Below are 25919 nucleotides of genomic sequence, written 5' to 3'. Positions count from 1 at the left end.
AGGCATGGCACAGCGTTCTTTCTTCTCTTAATTTTCAACGGAGCTGCTAAAGTCTTACCACTTTTATCATCAAAAGCCGAAGTTTCGTTACCAAATCCGTGGCCAGAAAATGCAGTTCACATACCTAGACATAAAATAAGCATAATCAGACTGATGGCTATTGGTAATAACATGAAATTAATTTAGTCTCTGACCATTACTTGTTCTCCATAAGAGATGGGACAAATAATCTGCTGCTAAATTATATATAATATACTATTATTATAACTAGTTAAATACTAGTTCATAAATTATATGGTGCATTACTAGTTAGGAGTAAATAATGATTTACATTTCCTTGATTGGATATGAAATTGTAATTAATTAAAAACAAAAATCATTTGGTAATATTAATGTACTATGATGTATCATTGTCAAATTTTGTCAGTATCATGGCAATATCTCCCAATTACCAGTTTTTCAATATCTATTGAAATAAAAAAATTACTTAATTATTAATTAAGTTATAATACTTAAAATTATAAATATTAATTAATAAATACTTAAAATTCAATATTTAAAATTACCAATAATTTCATTTAATTAAAAACACTAATTCCATTTACAATTGTGATGAATTTAGAGGAAATTAATATTCGGCCACGAAATATTTGATATCTGGCCAAAACATTATCTGAATATTTGGTACTCGGTTATTCCGCCGAATCACTATTTGTCCCATTTCTTCTTAATATCGGAGTTGATTTTTTTGCATTCCGTTGAATTTTTCTTAAAGAATAAAACAATATAATGTTTACGAAATGAGCACTTACACTATTGCGATCATTCGGTACGAAGTCCTTTCTTTGGATGGAATTCAACCACTTCTTCTTCAGATCTTCACATTTCGGAAAATAAAATACAGATACTTTTGGGTCAGACATATTTCTATAAAAAAATATCTAATCGACGACCACGTGCCTTCGTTAATGGCGATTTCTTGGGAGAAGCAGAGCGTGGATCGGGGGAGAATGCCGAGAAGAAGAAATTCTCTTTCTCGTTTAAGCCGGAGTGTGGTGACGTCACAGCATAGAAAATATCGCGGGCGAAGGCCTTCTACTCTAGAAGGTATTGGTATATACCTCACCACGAACACACGATGTCCTGTCAATGCCCGGAAATCAGAAGAGATACCGTCATGTCACCTAAGACACCAAAACATAAAGACAACCCACAGAAATAGTAAGATCTAATTTATTCGAATCACGTATCGCCGCCATCCTGAGACACAACGCGCGTGATGGTCTGTTTTTTTTTTCCAATCCAAAGGTGCATTAGAAGACGTTTTAATATCATTACAACGATGGAACGAGGGCATCGACACCCTTTAACGTGAGTTGAGGGGGGAAAAAGACATTTAAAAAAATAAATAAAATTACTCTTAGTCTTATTATTATCGACATCATCACCACCAACACCCAAGACTGGATTTCGACGGTGAAGAGAGACGCGCACGCACACGTTTAAGATGAAGAAGGCAGCTGTGCTAACGAACAACACAAAACACCGATTATGCCTAAAATAAGCAACCGTGTGCCACCGCCGCCGGTGCAGAAGCCACGGATGGAAACGGATGCCAGAATTTCCGTCGAAAAACTGATGCCGCCCCAAGGGCAAACAAAAACGATCTCCGCTCACTCACTACATTCATGGTAAAAAAGACCAACCGGTTTATATAGTAGTAAAAACCACACTTTTCTTTAAGGAAGGGAAGAAGGAAGGTGTCTAGACTCTTGGAAACAGCAGGTGAAGATATCACACCGAACACGCGCACTCCCTCGCATAACCATTTACATCAAAGAGTGTTCAACCTTTACATTTACATTAAGAGAGTGAGGGCCACATCATCGATTTGAACACGTGTAACGGGCCGCTCAATTAACGGCCCGTTTACACGTGTCCGGCAGTATAGTAGTTAACTGAAAGTCGTCAAGTGCTTTAAAGTGTGTGCAGACGTTAAGGGCATGGGTGAAGATACGGGAGGGGGAGGGGCAGTGCCCCCAATCGTCAAAGGTGGAGTCGATTGATCTAATGTATATATGTATATATGAATTGACATCATCATCATCGTGCCCACCCCCCCCAGACTTCCAAGTCTAATTCCGCCTATGGTTTAGGGCCGTTTAGTTGTCAAGTAGACAAGTTAAGAGACCGGATTCTATTTTTTTTTCAATCATGTTGCCCTATGTGCGTGCGCCAGTGGACGCGGCCCCGTATTATCCAATGGGCTTTGCACGTTGGGACAGTTTTTTAAGCACTTGACATCTCAAACTTTTGTCAACTACTAAATTACTTGAAGCGTGTCGTCGGGTCTCAAGTTACTTAAGTGATCTGCAAATGCGAGTGCTCTGGAACTTGACTCCACTTGACTGCTACGTAACTCTACCGCGGGTCACTCATGCTATGTGTAAATGTGCCACGGATCAATCATGAAAACGTACCGCGGGTCACAGAAGTGATTTGTAAAAATGCCATGGTTCACTTAAGTCAGCGGTTCTCAACCGGTGCTCCGTGTGCACCTCCCAGGGGCTCCGCGGCGACTCGCAGAAAATAAAATGAATTAGTAAATTTGATAGGTAAGTAAATGAGAGAGGCCTACAAGGTTCTGCCATAAAAACTATGTACAAGAAAGGGCTCCTTGAGTCAAACAGGGCTCCGCCATGGGAATTGTATACTGAAAAGGGCTCGTCGAGTCAAAAAAAGTTGAGAACCGCTGACTTAAGTCATCTATGAATATACCATGGTACACTCAAGTGATGGGGGAACTGCGCAATGTGTTACTTAAGTGATCTTTAATCCTTCAAACGGCCCACGGGCCGTTTGAAAGATTTAAAATTGTCACGGTGCCGCTAGACACTCAAGTGATCTGTAAATATGTGGAGGATCACTCAAGTCTTCTAGGTATACACCGGTCACTCAAGTGATCTAAAAATGTGCCGCATAGTTCATTTCAAAAAATGAATTTATGATTTACATGCGTTATTTCTCTTTTCATTTAGTTCATCCAAAGCCCCCCACGCAACGTCCGTTTCCACATGTCTCCGTGCACTCATAAGAGCTCAATAAGCAAAGAAAATCATACCGAAAATATTTATTCAATACCAAAATTTTATACTATAACGGGCAGTTTCGATATTTAAGCGTTGCTAGAAAAATTACAATACGGGACACACATTTCTTGGACAGATGTCAACTTAAAATATATAGATGGCAGTATCAACAAACGTACGAATAGCCGGAAAATTACGTTACCTACATAACACGAAAATTCACGCATCTGTCATTTTCACTTCAAAATATGGAACATTATAGGGAAGCTATCCATTCTTAGAATAAGACAACCATAAGTATGCTTTATGGGCATCGTATAATATTTTATCACGTGTATATATTGTTTATAACTTGTGTTAATTGCATTTTTAATTGGGTTGCTGTATTTTTGAAACATATGACAACCATATTTTTATGGGCATCTTTTTATCAGCCACCTCGTTGGGCATTTTGCCTGTTGTGGTGTTGTATTTGTATTTGTATTTGTACATTTGGCAGCACTAGTAGAACACGAAATTACCCTTACTCTGACAACATAAATACGTTTGGCCGTAACGTATGTTGCGTGGCATACACACACAACACGTTCCGGCATGTGTCCAATTTATTATAAATTCCCCAGAGGAATGTTTACGACGCGTACGTCTAGTGGCATTTTGGATTTGAATATTTATCATGAACAATAAGATGTACAAACAAGTTTTCAGTCTTTGTAAACCAAAGTTTTTGAGCTGTTATTGTTGATTGGAAACATTTTTTTTCTCTATATTGGTCAGTATTTTAATTTATATTTTTTTATTGTTCCGTATTTTAATTTATAAAACTTTCCGAAAATCATTCTTTTGAAATACGGGAGGTCCAGGGCTGCCCTTAGGAGGTGTGCGGTCGCACCGGGCCCGCATTTACGGTAACAATAATTTCTTTCATAAATTCTGAATTTTCTGGAATTTTGAAACTATTTCTTTTTCATTCATTCTAAATTTTGATCAGCTCTAAAATCATTTTTTCCATTTACTCCGATAATTTTCATCATTTCTGGAATTGTTTCTTGCGTTTATTCTGAATTCTCATGATTTCCATTTTCTGAGTTTTAGATCCACCCTCTCACACGAGAAAAACGTCGGGGGTAAGAGCTTCTGCCATTTTCGCCCCGGAACAAGCGACTGATAAGTGACATCGTCACACTGCTTCGAACTAAACGGCATTAAAAAAATACTTCGTTCTGTAATCATGTATTCGAGTCAAAAGAATAAGCTTGAAGTAGGAACAGCTAAGCAGCATTTCTGTGTCGTATTGTTGGTGAAAACCCTGAAGTGTGTTCCAGCCACATTTGACGTTTTAGCCGCGCCCACGAGCCACTGAGCTATTGGTATCAAAGTGCTCGGCGGACTATGCGTTGAAGACTCCTGCTCTGAGTGAATACATTAGAGAAGGCATGAAACTTAACCACGAGGCAGATAGACCGTCAGCCAGAGCCGCAACCAGGAGGGAGTGTGGGAAGGGGTTACACAATTCACATCTCTTACTCTCATTTAATAAACCTAAATGCATGGTTGGCTAGGCCGATCGAGTATCTAGTTACGACCCTATTGTCAGACCAAGCGCCCGAGTGGCGTGGTGGTAAGATGCTCGTCTACCACCGTGAAGGCTGCCGTCACGGTCCCAGGTTCAAACCCGAGGGAGGATATGGATAAGATATTTTCCCGTAACGAGCTTGAGGCGACCACCTATAGATAGCTCCTTCATTTCCAACCCGTCTCATTAATGGCAGTAAATTGCGATATGGCCAGAGTTGGTGTTTGGTTATAATGTCAGACCAAAAAGCATCATGATCTTGGACAAAACAATAGCACTGCCGTTCAGCACATTAATCCCTGAGTCTTCCAACAACCTATGGCCTTTGGACCAAATGTAGCTCTGGCCCATCTCTTATGTGCCCCGATCTCAAACCTAACTTTCCAAAAATGAACTAAGCGGCAAATTTCCAGATCACTTGAGAGACCCGTAGCACATTTACAGATAGTATAAGTCTCCCGCGGCATAGTTACGGACCAATAAGTGACAAGCGGCACAGTTCCTCATCACTTAAATGATCCACGGCACATTTAACGATAAGGGGTCATTCAAGTATTACGTAAGCATCGAGAGGGGGAGGGGGTTCCGGATGTGCTGACTTTTGATGATAAGAGGGGAAGGGGGGTTTGAAGGTTGCTTGCATCATCAACCACCCCTTTTTGAAGATATGAAATATTCTAAGCTGCTGACGAAATTTTGCTAACGGGGGGGGGGCAGTGTTTTGCTGACTTTTGCTGACAAGGGGGGGGGTCAAAAATGGCTGAAAATCTGCTTACGTAATACTTGAATGGCCCCTAGCTTGAGTAACCCGCAACACAGTTGCAGAGCATTCAAACAGTGCACGGCACGTTTACAGATCACTCAAGCGACTTACAGATCGCCTAAGCAACCTGCGGCACAGTTCCACATCACTTAAGCCGCCCGCGGTGCAGTTCCGCATCACTTAAGTTAACCCGCGACACATTAACGGATCGCTAAAGTGACCCGATTGCTATTCCAGATCGCTCAAGCGGCCCGCAAACCACTAAGAGAAAGTGGCCGCTTACACTTTCTTAGAGGTTTAGCAGCACCCTTGTCCAGATCCTGGTCTAGTTAGATGTTAGGAAAGATGTGAAAAACGCGAGAGAAATCACAAAACCAACAAAACTCGTAGGAAATCCTAAAACTTATCTACCGAACAAAGAAATAATCCATTTAAGAAACAGAAAAGAAGGGGAAAAAAATGGCTGTCGCGCGGGGCAAAGACATAATAGACCTCACTTCATGGAATCAACAGCGAAGTTATTCGAAACAACTGAGTGAAAATAAAAAAGAAAGGGCAAGAGACGACAGAGAAACACAAGACCACAGAGAAAAGAATTTCACAGTAGCCCTTAAAGAATGGCCTTTGATGGAATCCGGATCTAGTTATTAAGGTGATTCTCTTTACTTTGCTATTAACCGTACCCCTCTTGGCCACCTACCCTACGTACGTACTACTATACAGATAGGGCTCCGTTTCAAACAGAATTAGAAGAAAAAAAAACGACGTGTTATAAGGGGAGCGGCTGTGTGTGAAAAAAGATTTTTTTTATATATAATATATAAACAGTATATTCTCGAAGGGTCTCTCTCAGGAAATGCCAACATATCTCTCTCCTATAGGAGAAGAAGACTCTTGTTAGTCCTCGTTGATAAACTCGAGATGGATTGATGGAGGGTCCGTTTCGCTGAAGGTTACGTTCAAGGGGCGTGTGAAGCGGACATGAATGTGTCTGGCATTTGCCTCGTTATTATTACTACTACGAGATGTCTGCACCGAAATTCTTGAAGTAATTAGCGAGAATGATAGTGACAGATGGCACCACTGAATATGGTGCCCTTGGGGAGCCCTCCACGTATGTATGTATGTAACAAGAATCTCCTACCCTTGCGGAAACGAATTTTCTGATATGGGAAAAGTATGCTCTTGTAATTTTTTTTTGCTGGGGAAAGTGCAAGTGGGGTGTTACAGATCGTTGCGGAAGGGGGACAAATTGCATAGGCCATCATGTTGCTACTATGGACGGATTTTCCGAGGCGGTTGCATTGGCCTTTGCTCTCTTCGTAGATCAGAAAGGTAATTTTCGGGGATTACGGATGGATGTTGGTTTTATGAAGGTTGGTTTTTTCAGCTGTCTAAACGCATTTGAAACGCTGAACGTTTGTTTCAAAATCGATGTGTGATGCCTCCTGGAATCTATAGTTTAACCCGAGAATTATAAAAACCAGAGGTCTTTAACCTCTTTCTAGTCGCAAACACTGCCTATACCCTTCATGGAATGAAGGCCACCTTTGCGGCATGTTTGACATACGAATGCATGAAATCAGGGTGATTTTAATCTTTGAATGCAAATTGTACAAGGTGTTTAATTGGACCGTTGATCAAGTGCTCCAGAGCACGAAATCGGACACGAGTATCGAGCACTCTGGGTGCTTCGGGGGGGGGGGGACTCCGTGGTGATCACGAGCAACGGGTCGAAGATGCCTAATGACAGGTTGCTAACTGCGATCAACCCTTAGGGAAGTGCGAGTCACTTCATTGGTTTGAAAAAGTGTTGTGGATAATCAAGTGATCTGGAACGGCGCCGCAGGTTATTTAAGTGGGTGATTTAAGTGTGCCTTGGATCACTGATGATTTGGAAATGTGCCGCGGGTCACTTCATCACTTTAAAAAATTGTCGCGGGCCCCTCAAGTGATCTGAAACAGTATCATAGGTTAATTAAGTGATCTGGTACTGCATCGCGGATAACTTAAGTGATGTAGAACTGCACTGCGGCTGGTTTAAGTACTATGGAACTCTATCGCAGGTCACTCAAGTGATCTGTAAATGTGGCGCGGGCCACTTAAATTGTCTGTTAGTGTGCAACGGGTCGCTCACGTATTTTGGAACTGCGCCGCGATTACCTGTAAATGTGCTGTGGGTCAGTTAGGTTATCTCGAACTATACAGCGGGCCACTTGAACACTCCCTAAATGTGCCGCGGCTCACTGAAGTCACCCGGAATTGTGCAATCAGGTCACTCAAGTAACTAGAAAGGTGCCGCACGTCACTCAAATAAATGGAAATGTTCATTTGATCATTTTTGTCGCACCACGGTCATTTTCTGCACACGAGGGCTAATTAGACCGGGACCTACAATTTATTGCCGATTCCAAACGGCAGGCTTGTTTTTTATACTCGTCGAGGGGTTGGTGCACTAACGCCTCGATGGAGGACTCCTTGCGGTAGCAATTTTTCCTGCCGTCTTGTCACCGTTTTTGTTGTACCCCTGTGTCAGGAAAGTTTTCTGACAAGGACGAACCGGGTATCGAACTGGCGACACCTCTAAACATCCTTTGGTACTTTAGGCGAGCATCTTATCGACCTGGGCTACCGCGCCCTAAATGGAAATGTGCCATGGGTCACTTACGTAATCTAAAAATATGACACTTTAGTTCATTTTAAAAAATTCGGTTTGAGGTCGCAAGGCCACATCAGATGACTCCGAAGACCATGGGTTGAGCAATGAGCATGGTGGTTGGACACGTCACCATTCGAGAGGATAATAATGTCATTACGTTCACACCCACCTTCGGTAACCATCAATCACTCCACAATGGACAACCGATAAAACGAGTGAGATCACGTATTTCTCTTATTAGGAAAGAAGTATATCGAAGAATCCGATCATGTCGGAATTTCGATAACGGTGTCAATTATCCTCGAGATCTGTTGAGTACTAAGTTGAACATGTTGACAGCTTTTGGCGTTTTATTTCTATTTTTCCGTCCCCATTTTCTCTAAAGCCAAGGCTAAGATCGAAAAAAAAAAGCCAGCAAAAAATCAACCAAAAATGGAGAAGCAAGATAAAAGAACTCCGTGGAGACCAAATGGCCAGACACGTATCGCCATAATCCCGGAGATGGACACTTTCTAGGTGGTTTTTTTTTCCCCTCTCTCTCTCCCCGACATTCTAATATCTATGGAAAAATATATACATGAAGAAAAAGTCCCGCCAAAAAAAGTAAGATCTATACATTAATACGTGTTCGTAAAACAAATTGCCATACCGAGATAAACATCAGACAATATTCGTCCGGAAATTACGTTTACCAAACTCGATAACGCCGCCATAGCCCCGAGTTATTGACCGGGAAAACGCAATTCTTAGATATTATCTTTGCCTTTTTAAGTAAGAAATGAAAGGAAAAAATAATTGAAGGATGTAAGAAAAATTCATAAATTAAGTTATTGTCTAAATTGTGAAAAATACGAACGTTTTTACGAATCCATAAAATGAAAGGATATGGACAACTTTCAGTTCATGATTCAACGCAAAATTGATTGCTATCATTCCTATATCCCGGCGTGGTTCAAGACTTTCAAAGAATAATGATGATTTTATATTATCTTTTAGTTTTTAGCTTAATTATATGAATCTACTCACACAAATGCGGTAGACCCTTGATTATCCGTCCCTAGTTTTCAGTAAAAATAAGAATTCTCTGTGATAAAAATCAGGAATAATTTACTTTGCCAAGACGTTCTAAGTATGATCAATTTGTGCAATCATTTATCAATAAACAGTGAAATAAGTATAAATAATTTTTGTGAGAACCAAGTCTACGTTTATACAGTGAAACCTCCATATAACGTTAAAAAATATCGTTGATTGGTTGAAAACTTAAATTCAACCAATTCGTGTTGATTTCCTATCCAAAAATTGTGACTATAGTTTAAACTATGTCGGTGAATACCATAAATCGGCACAGTTGGTAACACCAAAAGAATGTACGGTGCGTGTTTTTGCGTGTGTGTAAAAAGGTTCATTGCAATACACTTTCATGCACCACAAAAAAATAATAATAATATTGATAACTTCATCAACACATTCAGCGATCAGGTGGTGCCGATATTGTTGGATGTCCGCGGAAGAACAAAAATGTGACGAGTTTAAAAATATATCGAAGTATATTTCGAGCGAAATGTTAAAAAGTATCGTTGCAAAAAAAATCGTGTAAAAATTTCCTCAAAAAAAATATCGTTATAGAGGGGTTAGTAAAGGATATCGTTGCATCAGGAGCTATAGGAATTCAAAACAAGATCTGAAAAAATACTGTTGTAGAGGGGTTTATCGTATGGAACTTCTTTGTAGAGAGATTTCACTGTATTTTGTTCATTTTAAAAGTGTACACGTATCCATACTATGCAGTGTACATGATTTTATGTTTCCCACAATTAAGTTTATATTACAACACATTATGAAATTTATACTGAAATGTGTACAATATTTTATTTATATCATCTTTGACATCGACAGATGTACATTGTGCACATAAAAGAATAATTCCTTGTGTTTAGATTTGTAATAAAAACAAAATTTTTAAATATATACTTTGTTTTATTTGTCTCCAATTGTTATTTCCAATTGAATTAAAGCTCCCGAGTGGCGCAGTGGTAAGATGCTCGTCTTCCATTATGTAGATTACCGTCAAGGTCTACGGGTTCGAATCCAGGCAAAAACATCAGGAAAAAGTTCTCTACCCACCGAGCCTGGGCGACCACCGATAGATCGGCGTCTACATTTCCCTCCTAACTCCCCTGGTTGGAAATTGCCATTTGAAAATGTCTGTTCATAAGAGAGATAGTGCAAAAAATGTCCAAAATCTGTAACCAAGTCTTCCCAGTTAACGGTATATTTTTTATTTGAAATCAACACCCGTATAGAATCATCAGGAATCTAGAAATAATGTGAAACTAATTCCCCAAAAAACAAAATATTCAGTTTCAAAAAAGTCCCTTGGAAATATCTCATTTGGCACAACCTGAAGATACCATGAAATGGCTGCATTTACCGAATACAATTTAATGGTTAGAAGTAGCATAATTTATTCACGAGCTCTCCTTTTGTGGGTGTTTCTGTGTGTGGAAGTTCTTTTACTTCATTCGGATCTTATTCTTGAAAGTTTTGGAACAGGATCGGGAGTTGAAGGGGGAACACACACAGTGAGAAATAATGAGCTCCTGAAAATTCATTGCCGTGCAACGAAAAATCTGCAGGAAGCTCCCTCGCGTCGTGTCTGTAGCAAGCAAGATGCTGATGGCGATTATAATAATAAAAGGAGAACGCAAATCGTTTTGGGCAAAGGTCCAAGTCCTCCAATTAGCCTCGACAGCATACACATATAAAAGACACAACAACGACATTGCTACGTTAATTAAAGCAATTCTATACCGAGTATGTACACGACTCGGAAGTTCTTCTTTACCCGAACCTTTTCCCAAGCGCATAAATCAAGACTTTACCGTGAATATTTTCGTGAAAGGCTAGAGAAATGGGTGAGAAGAAATATTAAGCCAGCCTAGAGTGAACTAATCTGAGGAATATCCATATTGAGAAATCGCGATATACTTCCTGCTTTCAAAGGACGAATTTCACGAAAATATTTGAAATTGTTTTCAAGTGTTCATTTAAAGGTGCAGTTATTCTTAGAATCCAAAACTATTTCATTCGCTCATCCCTACAAGAGCGAAGTTATTGTCAATTAAGTAAAGCGAATTGAATGCTCTTAGTCTGAACGTCACGAGTTGCGCAACACGGTTGGTACCTGTGTGATGCTTCAAATATTATTTGAATAAATCAATAAAAAAAAATCGCTCATGACAGAGTTAATGTCACCTATGATTGCTCTCTTGTGAATCAACAAGTTGCTAATTTTCAAAAATTAAAAATCCATGAATATGTATATACGTTACGGTAAATGTGATATATAAATCGGTTATTATACATAATAACCAGTTATCATGCATACTTACCAATCGTTTCGGTAAGTTTGATAAATGTATCACTTTTACTGGTGAATATGTATAATACTCAAGCGTCATTGGTAAATTTGATAAATACTTGCAATTTATGGCCTTTATCTGTGATTATGAGTGTGATAGGTAAATTTAATAAATACGGGAAAAAAAACCCAAATTAGTCTATTATATGTGATGAATATAGTCGGACCCCGATACAATGATAACAAATTTTACGATCGTACCCCCGATATAATGACACAATTGCTGTTGCTGGAACTACCGATTCTGTTCCGCCTCTTGGTGACTCTATAGATCATGGCTTTTCTAGCTGGTCTGTCATTCACAGAATGCCTCAGTTGTGCAAGCTCAGTGCTTCCTCCCAAAGTGGGCAATATTGCCCTTTGGGGGGCGGTAGAAGCTATCGGCTTAGTATAGGATCCTATGGGTTGGCTCTTGAATTGAGGGGCGATGAGAACAAAAAAATATTGAAGATTGGCGCGATGGAACAAAAAGTTTGGGAAACTTTGCGCTAGCTAAATGATACAATACATGCATGAATTATCATATAGTACGATTTATCATGTTTACCAACGACGGGACGCTTGGGTATTATGCATATAATCGCCGGTAAAAGTCATAACTTTTTTAGTACTTGTTAAATTTATCGACGACACTTGGATACTATGCATAATAGCCAGTAAAAATGATAAATTTAAAGAAATTTGTCCAACCTACCAAAATGCTTGGTAAGTATGCATAATAAGCGGTTACTATGCAAAATAACAACATTTATCAGATTCACTGTAACATATAAACATCATATTGGATTTACGAGTTCTAGTATCAAGTATTTTCTTCCTTCCTGCTAATTATTGAATGTATAGTATTTTTTAATAGTATAACCTGAAACCAAAGCTTCCTAGACCAAACCAATACCTCCTAGATACAACGTCTATTTAGGAGGTATTGCCTAGACTCAGTTAAAAGGCCATCATTGAACCTCTAGATATATTTTCCAATTTATTGCCTTGTCTAGTTAGCGCAGTATAATGTCGGCAAAGGTTTTATTTAGCCCCCCCCCCCTTCCGATCCAAACGAAACCTAAGACGGAGATAAAGAGATGAAGAAACATTTAAAACATTGCTAGACTGTGAAGAACGCAGGAATGAATGAAATAAATAAATGGTGCCATCTCTCCTGCGTTATGGAAATTTTCTTAAGTATGAGAATCTTGATTGCGTGCATTTCGAGCGAGTTCTGACTGTGAGAACCAGAACCATCTGCCGCTGAAAAGTAGGTGTTTCCTCTCCACCATTTCCTTCAGGAGAAAGTCTTGGGAATTGAAAATTTCTGGCGCAACACTCAAAAATCATTCTCTTTCTTCATGCGTAGGGTAAGTAAAATAGCTCGGTTGTTTTTCTGGGTGTTTTTTTTTTCTTTCTTTTTGGAGAAATGCATGCTGTATTTATTTTCACCACTGAAAACTGAAAGTTGCGCAGAAAAAGTTAAATCCCAGTTCACGGTGATTTTCTCCACTGGAAACGAGATGTAAATGTTTACGGGGGAAGCTGTTGTATCCCTTGACCATAGTAACCCTTGAAACACCTGAAATAGTTTTGATGGCATTGCATTCTAGCTGATTTTTTTTGTAGTGCAAGAGATTAGAAATGCATAAGCTCACAACCGAATGCTGTTTCAGCTCTTTGTTTGTGACCTTGACAAGAGATTTTGCAAACAGGCGCGTTTTAGTAACGAAGTTTTGCGCTTGTTTTTACAGTGTTTTTTCTAAACGTTGCAAATTTAATTAACTATATTCAGTAGTTATAATCTATGCATTCACCTGATGAACCATACCAAGTACGCAATCATACTCATATAAAGCGCTCGGAATATAGTTGTTAATATTTTTCAAAAATTATGGAACATCGTGTACCTTGGTATAAGTCTAAAAATTTCCCTAGTTTACCTTGGAATACTCAATTTGCACTTTTAATACTTATTCGTTTGCGTTTGAATACAATTTATATTTCTCAAATTTTCGTTGTATACTTCTTTCTCTTCCACAACAAAAATCTTCAACTACCCCCCCCCCTCCTTTTCCTCTCTTCCATCCACCTTTCGTTATTTTCTGGTCACATATGTTGGGAAAAATATTAAGTTTACAGTATGGGATGCGTTCAACAAAACTCCTTTCACCAAGTCAATTTTCTAAGGTGAGAGGGTATTTTATTGTATAAAATATCCTCTGAGAAGGATAGGATGAGAGGATATTTATATCAATGAGAGGATATTTTATTGTATAAAATATCCTCTCCTATATATATATATATATATAGAGAGAGAGAGAGAGAGAGAGAGAATGTTGGCATCACGGATGTTGTATCTCTAATGCAATCACCTATCATCAAAGGAACTGATAGAACTAAAGATTAAAATGCACACGTTCAATTTTCCTTTCTACAAGTTATAAATGTAAAATAATATTATATACATTTCATCTACATAAATACTTTTCTACCTCCATTATTGTTACTTTTGTATTTGTGATTAATTACTGCATTTAGTATTTACAGTATTGATATTTTTTTTGTCAGTATATAATTTATTTACTTTTACAAAAATACTCATATTATTTTTCCAGAAAAATTTGTATATTTTTGACTTGGTAATTTTATCCTTTTTCAAGATACAACATTACATGCATCAAGGTACAAAAACCAAATGTTGTACTTCAGAACATCGCAGCCCGTTCTTAAATCCATAGCTCGTGGTTACAGTAGAACCGAAAGGTAATTTAAATATTATCCGATGTCCCACACTGTATATAGATACTAAAAATGAATTTTACGGTAAAAGCTGACGGGAAAAAATGGTCTAAGCTATTTAAAAAAAAAAAAACAGTCTTTCCCACTGTATATTCGCTGTTAAAGGTTAATGAAAAAATTACAGTGGACTCTCAATAACATGGCCGTACAATAGTCCGGCTAGTCCAGTAATCTGGCGTTTTTAGGCGGGTTTACTTCAATCATAGTTTTTACTTCGATAAGTTTATAATACATGTATTTAAGTGTATTTTTTTCAATTAACTTTCAGTAATCTAGTAATTTCAGTAATACCGCACACCTGGTCTGATAGGCGTCAGATAAGTGAGTGTCTACTGCACCTCAATGTACTAGTACATGATTTTGTGGAATGCAGTGATTCTGGGCCCTAAATCACGGTTTTTTCCAACGATTCTGGAGTAAACAATGGTATTTTCGATACACACAAATATAATGATGAAATAAATCCCTCTAGTGATGCGATATTTAAATGCATTCATGCCGAAGTTCAGAAAACCAATAGATACTGTATATACATATAACAGTAAATCGATTTATCGGGAAAAACTTATTACTTACCTCTAAATTTGGTCGCACTGGTAGCGATGAGGGTTTTCAAATAGGAACCGGACGATTGTAAGATATTTCTAAAGTCCTTTTTCACTTTTTCTTCGTATTTTGCTTCGGCTGACTTTGTACAACACGTATGCGATGACGACGGACACAACGATAAACTATCACCTGCAAGAAATAACAATCGATTTTAGAATGGCATAATTTGTAAATATTTTGGCATAGTGCGGTCCATCCTATACATCCCGTTGAGAGTGTTAAACACTTCAACCTCATCTTCCGACACACCCGAGGCTTGAACTATGGAGAGACTTGGTTTTTGAACATGTTTGCATTGCCGGAAGTACATGATTAAAGTGTTTAAAATCTTCAACGGTATGCATAGGATGGATTATGAGCTATTACCACTCCGCCAAACGAGTGCTCTTACAAGGGGATACTAGTATCGTTTACTAAGAGAAAACTCTAGGTTGTGATGTCGCAGGTTGTTTTTCTCTGATAAGGTTGTTAATAAATGAAACAGCTTACCCCTCATGCTAATTATTGAATGTATAGTATTTTTTAATTGTATAACCTGAAACCAAAGCTCCCTAGACCAAACCAATACCTCCTAGATACTACGTCTATCTAGGAGGTATTGCCTAGACCCAGTTAAAATGCCATCATTGAATCTCTAGATATATTTTCCAATTTATTGCCTTGTCTAGTTAGCGCAGTATAATGTCGGCAAAGGTTTTATTTACCCCCTCCCCTTCCGATCCAAACGAAACCTAAGACGGAGATAAAGAGATGAAGAAACATTTAAAACATTGCTAGACTGTGGTCGTGAATTCTAACACAATTGACACGCTCAAAAAGAAATATTATATCGATATTGGCATAAATCGAGAAGCTATCCATACAGTTAGATGGATAATTTCTTATGTGTAGACACTGTATCAAATTTTTCTCATATTTCTTAGTATTTTCTAGTAAACTTTCTGTTATATATTGAGTTGCTTAAATTTTTATTTGAGATCCATATTTTTAGGGGCATTTTTTGTTGTTTTCAGCCACCTCGTTGGGCAGTTTGCCTGTTGTGGCCTTTATATATATTTAAATGCCGGGTTTTTGTTATTATCTGGTGTAAATCACATTTATTGTTTAGATCAGTTAGAGCTTATATCTTGCAAAAAAAAAAGGGTTGTTGATAACTTCTGAGCTGAATGAAGATCCATGGGGGTCTGGCTACATTCTACCTCATTTCTAGGAGGGGGGAAAAAAGGGCTCTCCCTTTACGTTTCGAAATGTGATGAACTTTTAAGACAAAAGGATTGATTATGAAAGCTTTAGAATGAATCGTAAAACTTTGTCGATATGGTGAATAAAAAACGCTTTTCATGGAAAGTAATTCTCATAAGCTAGTGGATGTACGGGGAAAACTCGTCAAGAAACCACCCTCCGTTTCTTTCGTAAAGATGGCATCAAAAAAAGAAGTGAATTAATGCAAAGGGCAAACATTCTGCAATAGGAAAAAAAAAAGTTGCCCTATAGGCAAGTGCCCGGGCACGGCCCGGGGGCCTCACAAAAATGAGATCTGGTTGAAATTTTCGAGAAATTGTTTGGTCACAATTCAATTGGCACGGGGGCCCATGATACTCTTAAGACGGCCCTGCCTATAGGAAGGGAACACGAAGTGCCTTTTCAAAGAGGTTTTACTGTATCCTCAATAATAAACAAAAAAAAAACTAGTATGGGTTTCGATATTCCATTTAAATTCGAAATTCCTCATATTCTTTCATTTCCTAATATTTCTTAATCCGACGCGCGGGTGAATCAGATCAAGACCTACTGCTCGAAGCTTATTTCGAACTCTTTTAGGACTCGAACCCGGAACAAAGTCACTTAATTACAACTCACAAGCTTCCAAAATTCCTCATGATAATTACGTCAATCGCTAATTAGGCTGATACAAACATATCGCAAATTTACATTTCGGTCATAAAAAAAAATAGAAAAAAGGTGGCAACACGGCTCAAGTAGGCACTTGAGAAGGTACGTAAATGATGAGGAAATTGGGGTTGTTGAATAAAGAAGCCGAAAAGTAGCCAAGGTCGGGCGGCTGTGCTCTGTTGGGTCCGCTTTTGAGATCCTAATCTTGGGCGGGATGCTTTCAAATAAAAACAAAAAATAACGGGACAGATTATCGGCCATTAGCAGAAAAAACGGCGGCGGCACATTTCATATAGTGTGTGTTCGTTTTCTTTCTCTCTCTTCTGTAAAATCTGCGATTTCGATGAGTGATATTTACTCGCATTTATCAGCATTCGGGGTTTTTTTTATACGTATAATTCCTAAAGACAACCGACAAAGTGGCCCTTTTTTTATCAGCCGAAGCGATGCGTGTGAAATCGATATATATTTTATCCTACTGAAACTGAACCATTTTCTTCCCACGGCATTGATTTGTCTTCTAGAAAAATGTGAAGTATGTATATGTGTTGCGGTAAATGTTATAATATAAATCTGTTATTATGCATAATAACCAATCGTCGAAATGCAATAATGCCAATCGTCTCGTTAAGTTTGATAAATTTATCACTTTTAGGCCGGGATTACACTATAAAAGTTTTATAAAAAATTCTTTTATAAAACTTGAAAAATGAAACCAATAAGCTGATCGGTTGCATTTGCTCGAATGTAACCGATAAACTTATCGGTTGCATCATTTTTTTCCCCCAGTTTTACAACAAAAAAATTTTCATAAACTTTTATAGTGCAATCCCGGCCTTACCGGCGATTATGCATGTAACCCAAGCGTCGTTGCAAAATTTGGTAGATACTAAAAAGATTATCACATTTACCGGAAATTATGCGTAATGCCCAAGTGGAAAAATTATTACTTTATTAAACAGTGATTTTTCATGCGTGTGAGCCGATCTTCCCGTTAAAATGTCCCGCCACAAAGAGCATGGTGTTGGCCACTATTCAATCATTGCACTTCACTCATAGTTTAAAAATTGATGGCAGATGGCAGCACTATAACAAGTATTACACAGAAACAAGCTTGACTGGGTTCACAACACATACACGCACATTTTCGAGCATGTGGCTTGGATCTTCTTCGACCACCTACCTGTTAAAATCTCTTCACTGAGATTGGAGGCGGGTCACGATCTGATTAGAAGGAGGAGGTCCGCAAGTGTAAACAGATAGAACACTGGTATGTGCCATATGATAAGCATAAAGATATTCAAGCTCATGTGACAATTCAAGTTAACGGTTTGCTCCTAACCGACTGGCATGTACGCCTCAATATGCTGAAAATAAGCCGGCCACCATAGGCAAATTACGGGGTTTTCAATTGCATGGCACTTGAAAATGCCACCCTTTATTTAAACGTGTTACATTTTAATTACATCCTCTTAATAATTACAAATTGTGTTGTCATAAGATATTACTTTGTTGTGATAAATACGCTTTCACTCTTCAATACAAAAATCGAAGCAATGCAATAAACATATAAGTAAAATGCAGCGTTGAAGCATCAAAATAACAGCATTTCTTGATTTTCGGACAAACGACGAATTTCATGTCTCACGTCCCACCTGTTTTTGAAATTTACTGCAGATGGCGCTACTCGACCACAATTTTCAATAATTAATAGTTTTATACATTAATAATCTCTCTTTCTCTCGGCCGCAGTGGGCGGAATGGGGGGTCCGGGCCTTCCGAAAAGTTAGAAAATTTCTGATTTTATGGAGTAACATGGTTACGTCTATTGTTCTGTCACTGCGATCCTCCCCAGAAACATCAGTTGTTTCCCTCCGAAAGAAATTTCTGGCAACGCTGTCCTGCTCTCTTTCTCTCTCCCTATATATATATATATATACATATATATAGGGAGATATATCTCTCTATATATATATATACAATGAATCCCGCTTATAACGTTTTTCAAAAACCTTCATGGAAAAACGTCTTAAGCGGGAAATCGAACCCTTTTAAACGGGAAATTTTAATGAGTAATAGTGTGTGTTAGGGTTGAGACAAGAAAATGCGTCGTACTAAGTGGGATCGTTATAAGCGGGATGAACTGTATATATATATGTATAATTCTGATAAAAAAAACTGATCTAAGAGCCTTTTACTGGTGGAATAGCGGCACGGGTTTAATACCTAAAACTTTTAATTTATCCATTTTCACAATTATTATATTCAGGGTACACGGCAGGGGCGCACAACCTTCGGCCAAATGCAGCCCGTCAAGGGTTTCCATCCGATCCGACCCGCAAAAGTTGTTGTGGTAGGAAAGTATCAATCCGCACAACACGATAAATAACTAGGCTGGCCATATTTCTTTTCATAAAAAACACGGGATATTGTAAAAGAATTGGAAAGGTAGCAAAGTTGTCGGTTACAACCAAAAAAATTATCCAAGGCAAGTAAACTGAGAAATTGAATTTCCTGGATGTTATGCCGAAACTGATATTTGGAAAGAAAAGTGATTTGTCTCCTCAGGGACTCGAACCCGGGTCCACTTGCATACTGGACAAGTGCGCTGTTAAGGCAACTAAAGTTGCCAACTATCGCTAAAATTTCTGTAAAAATTGCTAATCGCTTAATGTAAATCTGAGTAATAGTACTTATAATCACTTAAATAATCTGAGAATGTGCCGCGGGTAAGTTGGGTGATGTAGAACCGCACTGGGGGCCGCTTAAGTGCTCTAAAACTACGTCACGTCACTCAAGGGATCTCTAAATGTGTCGCGGATCTGCCACGGGCCGCTTAAATGCTCTGGAATTGCTCTACGGGACACTTAAGCGATCTGTAAATGTGCCGCTGAGTTCATTTTTTACAAAATTAGGTTTGAGGATGGCAGGCCGCATCAGATAACTCCCAGGGCCATATTTGATCCGCGGGTGAAGGGCCTTTATACGATTTATCATTATATGGCTTAGAGTGTGGGTCGCGATGAATTTATTAAAGATAAATTTTGAGTTCACAGCCTTCAAATAACATTGAAATTAACGGAAATTGATTACAATAACGTATAAAGGTATTCTCTTCCGAAATTTCAAATATAAAAAATATATATATTTTTACATTAAAAAATAAATTTTTGATCGTGGGAGGGGGGAGCACGAGCCCCCAATGCCACCCCCCCCCCCACACCGGTGTACGTCTCTGATCCCACCAATATGCGTTAGGTTTCACAGAGGCAGAGCTTATGACGAAATTTTGCTGACAAGGGATGGGGGGGTCAGAGTTTTGCTGACTATTTCTGACGGGGGGGGGGGTCAAAAATGGCTAAAACTTTGTGTACGTAATACTCGAACGGCTCCGATGTAAATGAGTGATGTTAGCATATTTTTTATATGTTGAAAAGTGCGTTATTTTAGAATCAGATAATTTATTGTCATCCCTAGACTTCAATTTGGCGTCCTTTAATACCGATTTTTCTAGTCGCAGTGGGGAGACCTCCCTAAAGTGGTTAATTTTAGCCACATAGTTTTCCTACGTTTCACTGTTATCTCTGAGCAAATGAAATGTTGCGAAAGTTGAATTGTTGTCACTTTGAATTTTATGTCCGATTTCTGAATTTGGTGCGGTTTTATGAATCCCTAGATTTCAGCCGCTCTCCTAAAATGACACCGACAAGGAATCGACTCTTTCTAAATGAAAAAAAGTATTCTACTCTATATTTATGCAGCCGTATTTTGTACTGAAATAACCAGTAAAAGATGTACTTTTTCTAAAATGTCAAAAATATTTTTAAAAGAAATTGGTACAATGTATTTTTGACAATTTATTTTCCACGCATAATCAAGTATATACAGGACCATAGAGTGTTAAGATACGTACGGTATTTGGCAAAGGTACACAACCTGTTTCGGTCCGCGGGCCAGAAACTTGAATTTATAGGGTGACTATATGATCTGTATTTTAAGGGACATCCCCGCAACTCTGGTAGCCTCAAACTTTTCGTAAAATGTTTCGTTTTTTCCCAAATTCCCAGCGAGGCTTTTTTGAATTTTTTAAATCGAATCAAGATTATTTTCATGACATAAATTAAAATTTTTGACAATTTTCTTAGCTGTAATTGGCAATTTTTCCTACCTTTGATAATTTTTTGGGCTGCAATTGGCAAATTCACTTGCCCTTGACAACTTTTTTCCGTTACAAGTGGCAAATTTTATTGCATCTGACAATTTTTTTTTTTGACTGTAATAGTTACTTGTCTTTGACAATTTTTAAGCTGAATGAATGAACGCCAGAACTTTGCCACTGACCGAGATCTCTTCCAACCCAGCTTCGTGTCAGATTCTGGAACACACAATTTTTAGCTGTGAATAGCAACTTTACTGGCCTTTGACAATTTTTCGGCTGTAAGTGGCAAATTTTATTGAATTTGACAATTTTTAATTGGCTGTAATAGACAAATTTAATTCTATTAAACAACCTTTCGATTGTATTTAGCAACCTTGCTTGCATGTGAAATTTTTTTGAGATAATTGGTGATATCCCGATTTCCCGTATTTTTATGGAGGGTATGTTGTCAGCGTGGGCTTTTATCGTGATGTGCGTGTTGATAATTTTATACCGGAACACCTTTCGCGGGCAGGATGGAACTTCTCGGCGGGCCGCATTTGGCGCGTGGGCCGGAGGTTGTGCGCCCCTAATATGTGGTATCAAATTGTTTCGTGAATGACGCGAGAATACGTGTTAAGCATCTCTATGTACGCTATGAGACACAAGCCGGAATGAACGCTGACAAGTGAAATCTATTGAACGAGAAAAGAGATATATGATAACAACGGCGCTATCGATAATCCACATAATCCGTCTCGCATACATACAGGCATTTCTCTAATATAGGAAAATAATTATGTAAGACAGGAAACATGACAAAAAAAAAAACAAATACTGTATGATATATCGTGTCCGGGCGCCGCCATTGCAGAGACTGTCTCAGCCAATGTAACATCTCAGAGTGCGCTTTTTCTTTTCTTTTTTCTTATTTCTCTTTTTCTTCTTGTTGCTTGTGTTTGTTTTTTTTTTGATGACATGCCATCGGTTAACAAGAAATGCTTGTTTGTGCTCCTCGTTTCCTTGTTTGTCTTAAGCATCAAACTTGTTTACGGGAGTTTATTTAAAGTCGATGTCTGAGAGTAAAACCATGTTCTTGCGATTTGCATTTGTTACGATCACGAGACTAAATAATCAAATACACATATAATATTATTGAACTCACAAACAGTGTTAACCGATTCATACGGTTGCCGACATGTTTATTAGACAAGAACACGAAATATAAGTATGATGTTTAGACTCATTACAGCATGAGTAACACTGGTTGTTGTTGTTTTTTTCAGAACGTGAGCCATGGGCAATTTACAGTCAATAACGTTCTCTTTGTGTATTCAGTGTTAGTTCCATTTCAGGGCTTTAGTAGTATTGAGTGAATTATGTTTGTACAAATTATTATGCAGAGATCATAACTAACAGCACGCCAAGCAAATTACTGACGAACCGTTGATTCTAGAGGCCATACCTCAAATTAGAAAAAATATCCAAATAACGCGTGACCTTCTCGTGCTCAATTTTTTCTGATGGATTGTTTCCATAGAGTGTGTATAATAATTCATAGCTAATTAGTGCAAATTAGCGTGTATATAATCTTTTTCGATGGTTTACATATTTTATTTCATTTTTCTCTAAGTTAATCCTGATTTTATGTATCGTCAATGCCTTCTGATGGATTGTTTCCATAGAGTGCATATAACTGTTTCATTTGTTGAATAAATAGAAGATGCTCTCCGACACGACCGAGTCTCCCAGGAAATGAAGAGAGGAAGTTGTCTTGCACAACAGCTCTGGGCGTGAGCCTTTCATCAATCAATCGATCAATCTCTCTCAGATACGTTATCCATATTGCAGGGGGTTGTACAAATTAACTTTTTGTACGGAGACCCTGTGCTCAAAAACCCAACTAGAAAGCTGTTGCCCTGTCTCTCTTGAGGCCAACGAAAAAAAAAATTTCTGAGTGCAATATTCACTGAGATATTTAAATTAAAAAAATGGAGGAAAATTGTGAAAAAATATAGCATAAATTCGTTCTACCCGCATATTTATGCTGGGTTTTTTTTTAACTTCTCTCACTTTTTTGAATTCAAATATCTCAGCGAATACTACACGCAGAAACGGGGGATTCTTTCCTTAAAAAATTTGGATGTCAAATGCATTCGGCCCCGTCACACGATATCCTATCTGATTATGCGGGGAACGATTCCATTGCCATTTTTTACAACGTTTATGTAGTTTGTATGTTGAAAACGTAGGAAGGATCAGTATTAATAAAGATTCTCGAATAAATCAGACATCAAAAATGAAATGAAAATTATATTTCATTACAATGATCACCATACCTAAGACTTTTGCTTTTCATTATGAAAGTTAGTGCTCTCTATTGGCTCAACGAAGAACAAAAATAAAATAAATAAACGTGCGTATTAAAAGCAATTTAAATACTCGGAATCCAGTACAAATGGTTTTTTTTTTTATCTCAACTTTGTAAGATATTTTGCATTAATTCCAAATGTTTCCATTAAATAAAAACATTATGTGTACCATATAGTGGTTGGATATGTATTAAGAGTTAATGTGTCAAGATTAATATTCGATTAAGTGTGGGAAAAGTCGTTAAAATTATCATATTAAGAGAGAATTTCAACAAAATGTCTCTTTGACAGGAATTTTAGTACCGGAGGATTTTATCCGTTCAAGCGAGGCATCCGTTATCCGATTAAGCTGGACCGACTGTGTATCTAAAACTGTCAAAAATACAACAACCCAATAACAGCAATGAAAAAAATACAGCTACGCACAAACGAGCAATAATTTATTTTTAAACGTGTCGATTGAGTTAGAATTCACCTCCCCCGGGGGTATGCTATTCCATTTATTCACAACCACATTCCCTGCGACACCAAAACCTCGAGATGGCCCTTATCAATCGATAAGTGATGTCCCCTTTTCGAAGCATTTGATTGATGGTGTATTAATAATAACTCATGGTTGATCCTATCCATCCCGTTGAAAATTTTAAACACTTCGATCATATCCCCTCGACACCTGTGTTCTTCCAATGTGAACATATTCAAGAAATCAAGTAACACTAATTCAAGTAACACACACGATCACAACATATGCATATCGATGTTTGTTGTTACTAACCTGGTCATGATAAATTCTCAATACAGTAAAACCTCGATAAGTCATCATTCCGGTTCAGTCGTCATTTTTTTTTCAGTCCCGTCTAGCTTTCATAGATAACAATGTTATTAAACCCTCGTTTAACTTGTCGCCATGGTAAAGTTTACGAGAGAAAAACAGATGACAGAGAGAGAGAGAGAAAGAGATCGCCATGGCTCCGTTCAAAGAAAGAGCTTGATAACAATATTGTCATATGTTCAAAAGTGACCATAACAGCCTTATGTATCAAAACAGAACAGTTCAAGTGACGAAAATTACACTGAGGAAGGTCATTTGCCAACAACAAAACAAAAGTTCTTAAAACTATTAGAGACTGTTCGAGCCAGGCGTAATTTATGTGCATGGGCCCTCACTAGTTTAGGTCTTCAAATCTAAACAAAATCTTTTTTGAGAAACTAAACATTTTTTCCCAGTTGAGGCCTTCTGGTGCCTGCTTTGCCCTACCCATTATACCCTCAAATCAAAATTGGGTCCCCGCGTTCGAGTTTACCTTGTATTTGTGTCATGAATTACTGATAAGTGTACACCTTGTGTATTTACAATAATAAATAAAATACTAAAACCTTAGAAAAAGGTAAAAATTTCGTTTTTTCTTCTCTGTAATTTATAAATTTTGTTAGTGTATTATAATTTTAATTCATATTCTAGCAAATTTTATATTACTTTAAAATTAGACGATTTTCCCGATACTGCACATTGAAAGTGACGGCACTTTGCTTAAGCCGTCATAATTCCTCGATAACGTGAGTGACGACTTAACGAGGTTTCACTGTATTTCATACAATATGAAACTTTGTAGGTTCCGAAATAATTGGCTCAGGTCTTCCAGCTGTACCTGTCCACCCTTATCAGTTCGTGGGGAATGGTGCGAAAATAATTTAGGGCTTCTTGGCCTCGATTATATATATTCCGTGTGGGGAGGAGAAACGAAATTCAAAGATTCATGCATTATCACAGAATATACCGGAATGCTGAAAAATATCAACCCCCCAATAAAAATTCAGAATTAACCAGAAAAACAATTCGAGAATTCGTGAAAATTCGGTATTAATGAGAGAAAAAGGCCTAGAATAGACATGAAAAATTAATAGACATATAAAAATTCTGATTCATTTTTTTCAGATACTGAAAAACTCAGAGAGAAAAACCCGAAATTGATGAAAAATCTCAGAGTTAATGAGAGAGAAAAACTCTCAGAATTGATAGTTCAGAATTAATGAGTAAAAACTTCTCCCAGAATTCATGAGAATCTCAGAACTAATGAGAGAAAAAATCCCAAAAGCATAAATGTAATGAAGGGAAATAATCTCAGAATTCATATGGAAATTCAGAAGTGATGAGAAATAATTCCAGAATTGACGAAAGAAATAATTCCAGAATTGATGAAAAATCCAAAATTAGATCAGTTATTAGACACCGTTTTTACAAAAAAAAATTCATTTTTGAATATATATGTATATTTTTTTCACTTCTATATTACCTAAGTGCGGGGCCCTCCAAACCACGGGGGCCCGGTGCGACCGCACCTGTCACTCACCCCTAAGGGTGGCTCTGATGTCAAGCCGTGTATGGAACCGATAAGGATCGTGTTACGGACAATTTCCAATGTCAGTAGGTCTCTAATACCCCAGAAAGTATCGATACGTCAATAGTAATCGTAGAACTCCCTTTTGTCGTAAAGGTATTAAAACAACCTGCTTCCACAAAGAAAGACAAGAAATAAAAGCAGTTTTCGCGCCACATCTGTTGCTGATAGGAAGTGAATTTATCGCAGGTTGCTGGGTTTAATTGCAATCTT

The 25919-nt window shown here is 37.9% G+C and overlaps 1 protein-coding gene across 1 annotated transcript in view; it reads right to left on the bottom strand.

Annotated features, from left to right (window-relative positions):
• The window catches only part of LOC149070610 (glypican-5-like), a 153507-nt gene that overhangs the window by 102036 nt on the left and 25552 nt on the right, over positions 1 to 25919 (bottom strand). The window contains exon 2 of the mRNA XM_089249157.1: positions 14872 to 15033. Coding sequence (XP_089105283.1) covers positions 14872 to 15033 — 162 coding nt within the window. The remainder of the gene's footprint in view (positions 1 to 14871; positions 15034 to 25919) is intronic.

The sequence above is a fragment of the Pholcus phalangioides genome, unplaced genomic scaffold (assembly GCF_987345545.1).
Source record: "Pholcus phalangioides strain wild (caught in Gottingen) unplaced genomic scaffold, Ppha-v1.0 ptg000021l_1, whole genome shotgun sequence".
NCBI lineage: Eukaryota > Metazoa > Arthropoda > Arachnida > Araneae > Pholcidae > Pholcus > Pholcus phalangioides.
This window is presented reverse-complemented; position numbering and strand designations above follow the sequence as displayed.